This window comes from Parasteatoda tepidariorum, chromosome 7, assembly GCF_043381705.1.
Source record: "Parasteatoda tepidariorum isolate YZ-2023 chromosome 7, CAS_Ptep_4.0, whole genome shotgun sequence".
Classification (NCBI taxonomy): Eukaryota; Metazoa; Arthropoda; class Arachnida; order Araneae; family Theridiidae; genus Parasteatoda; species Parasteatoda tepidariorum.
Window position 1 is genome coordinate 72,138,826 of NC_092210.1, and position 7,870 is coordinate 72,146,695.

Below are 7,870 nucleotides of genomic sequence, written 5' to 3' on the forward strand. Positions count from 1 at the left end.
CTCAGAAAAGACTTAAACATTGATGATATCAATTGCTTTATAGCTAAATTGACCACAAAATTTTACAGCGACGCAAAGACATGCACCACATCGGATTTCAATAAATTGTTCGATATTGATATAATCAGTGATAATTCGAATTTCAGCCCAATTACCGCCTTTTTATGCTCAGACTGCATACTATCAAAATACTATTAACTTTATCATACAACTCTACTCAAGGGGATCTCCCCAATCCAAAGATGATTTTCCCTTCAAAACTAAAGATTTACTCCTTAAGGACTTGACTTGTTGTTACAACATACTACAACTTCAAAGATATATAGGACCTCCCAGAATACAACAAAACAGAATCGATGAATCGGTTAGTGGCGCTTCGCGCCAAACACCGAGATAACCCCAATATCCAGCATCCAGCATCATGGTTGACTATGTTATCATGATTTGAACTGCATATGCAGATATCCCGAGCCGTTACTGCCTCGTACTCCTCCAAATTTCCCGTCCTCATTACCTATGTCATTAGTCTCAGTCGCCCTAGGGCATATCACAGATCAGAGGTCTAGTGCCCGCTTGCGCGGGCAGGTACCTTGCCAAAATACATGATCTAGCTCATGGTTGACAACTTAAGTTTTTTCAAATGCAACGTATTTGTTTGCTTAAAATTGAAGTTTTAGTTCCATTTTAATACCACTGGGAAAAATGATAATGGAAGGGATTTAAAGTTGGCAGGTATTTCATTTCATTTATTAACAAAAAATTGGGTACCTGGGCCGCGCAGCGGCCCCTATCCCATACATCATGAATTAAAAACATTGTGTGAAAACATTTTGATTTTGCAACATTATGGTATGCAATAAAGTTGGCAGGTATGTAACATGTCTTATATACTAAGTATTTGGTATTTAATATTTGTAGCGGTAGTTATGCCTCAGATTTTTACAAGAAATGAAAAAAAAATCATCTAACTAAACTTATTTGAATCGCATATCTATCTTTTCATTTTATTTTATATCATATTATTTTATACCTGTCGTTGAACAGCCAATCCATTTTTGTGTTTATGGCTATCAATGTTCAACTTCTTAGTCTTGAGATTTTGAAACAAGCGCTTGATCTTCTTTATCAATCTCTGGGGCAAGACTTTGTGAACAAACCACATTTGCGATATATGGAGAAGAAAACCACGTAAACCATTAATGGCTGGAACGACGACAAAGGGATTCTAACCCATGATCCGTCTACCGCTGAGGATAATTTGCGTCACTACTGTGGCTGGTGCAGGCCGGGACCGGAGTTCAAATTGATGAGCCATCCCTGCGTTTTGAACCTGGGTCATCTCATTGGACGGTGATATCTCTATTCTTTGAGCCACCACGTCTTTGTTTCATTTGTTTGAAATTTTGAACGAATGTTCTTAACGTATATGGCTAGGGAAATGTTTTGACCATTTTTGTCAAATGCATTACAATATATGATGTCCATTATTTTAAAATTGAATTGTATAGTCTGTTTCCTAAATCATTGTTTACTTGCGCAGCAGAAAACCAAAGGAAACAAAATTAAAAAACAACAACTTGTAACTGAAGAATATGCTTTTTTAAAAAAGGTTCTTTTTGACCACCTCTGAGTCTCCTATGGTAAAAAATAAATATCAGGTTTCATAATTTTGTTTTGAATTTTCAATGCATAAATATCATGTTTCATAATTTTGTTTTGAATTTTCAATGCATAAATATCATGTTTCATTTCTTTTTTTTTTGCTGACTTTTTAATGTATAAATATCATGTTCCATAATTTCGTTTTGAATTTTTAATGCATGTATGTCATCTCAGTCGGAAAAAAAATTTACAACTATTTATATCAAAAATCGGTACTGTACCTCAATATTCGTATGAATAAAAACTATTATTCATTCACCTTTGATAGAAAGGTATTTCAGTCATAAATACCAAATACACATTCTTTTTTCACAAATTCTTTTTTTTTCTTCTTACACTTAACTATCACTCAATAACACGCTTGACTTTTATTGTTTGACCTTGAATTGACCTTTATTGTTTTGGAAAATATTTCAAGCTTATCAAAGCCGGTTACAGTAATAACGTTTCATAAGTAAACTCGCTTTTCAAAGTGAACTTATCAATTAAAAAGTTACGCCCTGATGCCTTATTTAGCAGAGGTTTTATAACTATCATAAACAAGATGTCCAAAAAATAGGGAGAAAGTCAAATATCTCGAGAAATAGGTTAAAAATGAGAAGCATTTTTAAATGCTATCTTCGATGATTATACCTTATTTTGCCCGATGATTATACCTTTATCTCCATTTTTGACCTGAGGAGATGAGATTTCATTCTCTAACAAGATTTTGTTTCCTTAGTCCTTATTGCAAATTAGGATTCTCACGACAATTTGACGTTTATTTGCATTTCTGTTCACAAATAGTGATGTAATTGCAAAACGAAAATTGTTCACAATTTTTTAAAAATGGCGACATGGCGTCAAATGCATGTCAAAGTGAAAAAATATATTATGTTTGATATTAACTGACTAAGATACTAAGATGACTAAGATAAGTTTGACTAAGATACTTATATTGCCCAAAAGCAGTCAAAATGACTGCATTGGGAAAGAATAACTAATGTATAAAGAAATTTGTTTAAAATTAATTTTTAATATTTTTGATATTATTTTCTGTTATATAACAAGTTATTAGTAAATATCAACAATAAAAATATTTATAAAAGTCACAAAGTTCCAAAAAATTGGGTCATTATATACATCACTATATATCATTGTTTTCCCAATTGAAATTAAAAAGAGGTCAAAATGACTTCCACGGGCAATCCAGTGTTAAGACAACCTCTCAAATGACACAAAATTCGACCCCTTCTCAGGAGTCATCCCAACTTTAAGATTAGGAGTCATCCAACATTAGGAGTCATCCCAACTTCAATTGATTTTGGCGTCATTGCTGGTTTTAAAAGTTTTTGATTTTTGTACCAATTCCTAAGACACGAGATACTTAACCAATTAAAGATTTTTTAGACAGCCTGCATAACTAGGGTGTACAGAACTGTGTTGGAGTTGGTTTTATGAGTTATGTCTCATATTAATTTGCGTATTTTTCAGTTGAAGAATGCAGATAAAAAACATGATATTTCTCTGATAAAATTGAATGCTCCTGTCTCTTTCTCCAATGGAGTTCAACCTGCTTGCCTTCCTCAAAAAGGATGGGAAGCACAGCCTGGATGGAGGTGTTATTCAACCGGATGGGGAGAATCAACATGTAAGTGACAACAAATTGCTCATTTAGAATGCATTTTTTTCACTTTAAAATAAGAACTGTCGGAATGTTATGCCGGTTTCAAGGCAATCTTTTGACAAAATTAAAACCGTGGTTCATTTCATTTACTCGCCAAAGTAATGCCAAAAACGAGATAACCTGTCTAAATGCCAGCCACCTATTTTTGGAAGACAAAACCCAAATAGATGTTCTCCATGATCTTCCCACCTCTGCTGGCTCACACGTATGCTTTGGTCGAAGCTTTTAATTGTCCTTTCGCATAAATGTATTACGTTGATACAGAGCTGAATTTTCCTCTTCAAATTGAAAGTAGTCACAGGGGTATTATGAGGAAACTTAGGCTTCAAAACATACCAAAGTAGAAAATCCAATATTGTTAAATTGTATGATCTGGGAGGTCAATTTCAATCACAAGCATGGGAAGCTATACAAACAAGAATTTAGTCAAAAATACTCAAAATCATGCTAAAAAAGGGATTTCTAGTTGCCTTAATATTTAAAAATCCGAAACTATCAGAGTCACTCTATTCTTTTTTCAATCCAGATGTTCTGTCGCACTTCAAACGGCGATAGAACGTTGCTAACGATAACGATGTATTTTGGGACACCATATGCTTTCATTTATCACTAAACTGTAATCAGATTCTAGATTATTTAAATTTTACTTTAATTGTTCTGCTAAAATGATATAATAACATATGAGGCGGTCTGAGCCATGGAAGACTAATAAAAGATATAACCCAAATCGAAATTCAATTTCAATGAAAAGTAGTTTGACCTAAGTAACCAATGTTGCAAAACATATTTTTTTGTTTTTAATCCCTTGCGAAATTTGCACTATCATATTTACTAAAACGTTGTAGGAAACATTTAATAAGAAACATTGATTAAAAAAAATGAAAGAAGGTATTACCAATATTACTAATACCTCAACAAGGATGGCTCAGGGGATAGAGAGCTCGCCTCCCAATGAGGTGAACCAGGTTCTAATCTCAGCAATAGCTGGTCGATACGAATTCCGCATTCAGCTTGCACCGACCACCAAACTGACGTAAAATATCCTCAGTGGTAGACGGATCATGGATAAGAGTCCCCTTGCCGTCAAGCTAACCGTGGGAGGTTTTCGTGGTTTTCCTCTCCGTTCTAACAAAAAATCCTCCTCAAAGGTAAAATTTTTTCTCAATACTTGATCCAACTGATCCCTTGTCTTCTGGATTGGATTCGAAATTACAAGGTTACGGAGTTGAACATTAGTAGCCGTAAACCTGAAAAATTGGGTCGGCTGTTCAACGACGGTTATAAAATAAAATACCTCAACAGGAATATTTAAGTACAGTAGTTTATATCGAAGTTAATTTAATTAGTTGCTCTTATTTCTGCCAATGAGCTAGTTTCTGACATCAATTGATCAGTGTAAAAAAAACAATACATATATAGTTTTAATAATATTAACATTTTAACGTAAGTCCAAGAGTAAATGAAAAAATAAAAATGTTAGATTGATTCATGTTTTTTATACCCTTTATGATTTAATGTTAAAATAAAGGATTCAAAACTGTTGCTACTCCAAATACTGAAATTTATAGTAGTGTATCTATGTTATATGATTATAAAATAATTTTGCTGACTTATGACCCTCTAGAGAACATGCCGATTGAGTGAACAGAATAAAATTGTGAATCGTGTATAGTATTCATGTTAAAGATTGGTGTAATAAACGATTGCGCAATTCTCACAGCAACAGTTACAGTGACAAAATTTCGAAATTTTATGACAGCAACACCCACCTTTTTTAATTGGAGCTAAATCCTCACCGTAAAAAACTTAAAATTGAACTGGAACGGTGTTTTTGGCATAAAATATTTCGACGCTAGACCTTTTCAAAAACCTGTTCACACCTGTTTCCTGTTCACAAACGAGAAGAGAGTGTTAAAACCTATTGTTATGGTTCAAAGAGAACGTTTAATAGAACTAAACGTTGGGAACTCACCGAAAATTTGCAAAATGCAAAAAAAATTCTCTTTACTGTTTGCTTAAGTGTTTATTTCATTTCCTTGAAAAAAATCACTTTTTCTTTATCCCTACCTAGCCTCTCCATTCATTGTGCAAAAAATATCGTTCCAACACCACTTTAAATTTTTCATTCTAAAGATCATGATTCAATCAAAGAAAAGTATTCAAGAATTTCTAAATTTTACGTCTGTAACAGTAACCATCAGAGATATGCTATCCCTTTTAATTTTTAACATCATTCCTGAGAGCATAGATTTCAAAATTTTATTAAATACATTCAAACTGTAAGCATTCCATATGGTCATAGGTCGACAAAATTATTTTCAACTTGTAGTGTATATATTGTAATAGATTTGCAATTCAAAAATCAACAATTCAAATATGCAATTCAATCAAAATGCAATTTACGAGTGCCATTAAAATGCATATAAATCAAATCATGATACATAATATTGAGTGTAAGGTAACAAATAAAAGAATTTACACGGTTTGCATGTTGCATATTTTTTAAACTTATACTGAATTCATACATTGCTATAGACAAAAACACAGAAGTGCCCTATTAGCGAACAAAGTGAACTTCAACTGAAAATCAATCCGAAAGCAACTGCGAAAGCAGTTTCGAGTTCTGGTGAGCCTTCAAACAAGTGGTGGGAGGAGCCTGCAAGCTAGTCCTTATTAAGGGAGAGTCGTTTGAGTTAGTAAAATTTTCCATGCAACTCACACTAGCGTAGCAGGATGAGAAAAACCATAAAGTTATCACATGGTATTCAGAGCTCGACAAAAATGGGACTCTTACTTGTTTTTCATCGACCATTAAGATTTCCTGACATAATTGTTGGTAGATGGCTAGATAAAATTAATCATTTATTTAAACCAACTAGTGATTGTGGGAATCCGCTAGAAGCAAAGCTGAATGTGCTAATCTTTTCAATCTATGATACAATGTGATTTTTTGTGATCTTTCTATTTTTAGCTACCGGATTTAATCAAGAACTGAAGCAATCAATTCAGGTCATTCAAAAAAAGCAGGAATGCTCCCACGAGGCGGTGACACAGATATGCGTCGAAAAACCCTACGATTCTCCATGCCTGGTAATATTATTGACTATTGACATTTAACTGTTTTTCCGTGATGTGAATCAAACTATTTGTTAAAAACTTTTTTTCTCTATGGCAGTAACTTTAATTGAACAAGTTAACTCAAAGACAAACGCATATTCACTCTGCAATCTCTATAATTCGCCTGCAAACGGGGACAAATTTTAAATGAAGTTGTTATTAAGAAAACCTCAAATATTTGTCAGTTGTATCTTCAGAATTCGCGCATGTTTCAAAACCTTATTTTTCTTCTAAAATTTATAAACTTTTAATCCTTAATCCCTATTGCAATTAAAATAATAAGCTAGTACTGTAAAGAAAATTATGAATATATAATTTTCAATATTTATTTCAATTTGTTAAAAATTTTTTTAATTAATAGGACATTCCATTGATACACCCTCTTAAAGTAAACGCTTGAAAGTAATTCGCTTTAGAGGTCTAGTGTCCTTCTCTAATATCCTCCTTATTTTTAACAATTCGCAACTTTACTTTTCAAAATTTCAACTTCATGCCACGGATTAATTTGCTAATTTAGGAATTTGAATTACTTATTTCAGAGTGTGAGTTTGTGCAGTTGATAAATCCTAATTTGTATTTTTTGGTACGAAGTTAGTCCTCTTTGTACTTTTTCTTATAATTCTTATTCAGTAATCTTGATAACTGGAAGGCCTCGGGGATAAGAAGTGATAATAAATGTCTTATAAAATTTTTACTTTGCAAGTATTAATAACGATTTGCAACCCAAGTTTCGTCGAGTGACGATAACATAATGCTTGTTGACTGCAGTATCTGTGACAAAGAAATCTATTTATCTCAGCTACAAAAGCACAATCTAGTACTTTTTCATCAAAGGTCTTCAACTCTTAGTTCGTATTTTTAGTAATCCTTAATTTTTTTTTCAGGGCGACAGTGGAGGTCCTCTAGTTTGTAAACTTGCAGGTCAGTGGTATGCCATGGGATCAACAAGCTTCAATGTCTCTGGTTTCAAGTATAAGATGGGCAAACTTTGCGATTCTAAAAAGAGTCAATCGATTTTTGCGAAAATTGCTGACAAGGGAGACTGGATACGGAAAGTCATTAACGAAAACGCTTGAGCAATGGAAAGTTATTCAACAAAGAACCTTTGAAGAGTTGAATTTTAAGAACGAAATTAGGCACCAGAAGATGCAAATAAATATTATTTGAGCAATAAAATAGAACTTTAAAAATTAATTTGGTTTTTAGTATTTTGAAAAGCCTCTGATGCACTTATTTCTTTCAACAGCACGTGTAATTTTACAAACAGTACCACTATTCCTAGACAATCAATGTATTGTTTACTATGTATCTTTCCTCAAGTTGAGTCGAATAACAGAAAAAGCAAATCTCTATGGCTAATAGTTCAGAAGCAATAAGTGATTTTAAAACTATGAAGTATAAAAAAGCCTTAGTGCATTATAGTCA

The 7,870-nt window shown here is 33.0% G+C and overlaps 1 protein-coding gene across 1 annotated transcript in view; it reads left to right on the forward strand.

Annotated features, from left to right (window-relative positions):
• LOC107436209 (chymotrypsin B-like) overlaps positions 1 to 7,639 on the forward strand; it is a 22,919-nt gene extending 15,280 nt beyond the window's left edge. The window contains exons 7-9 of the mRNA XM_021147894.3: positions 3,136 to 3,292; positions 6,300 to 6,418; positions 7,330 to 7,639. Of these exons, the coding sequence (XP_021003553.2) occupies positions 3,136 to 3,292; positions 6,300 to 6,418; positions 7,330 to 7,521 (468 nt within the window). The 3' untranslated portion in view covers positions 7,522 to 7,639. The remainder of the gene's footprint in view (positions 1 to 3,135; positions 3,293 to 6,299; positions 6,419 to 7,329) is intronic.
• Positions 7,640 to 7,870: the final 231 nt, after the last annotated feature.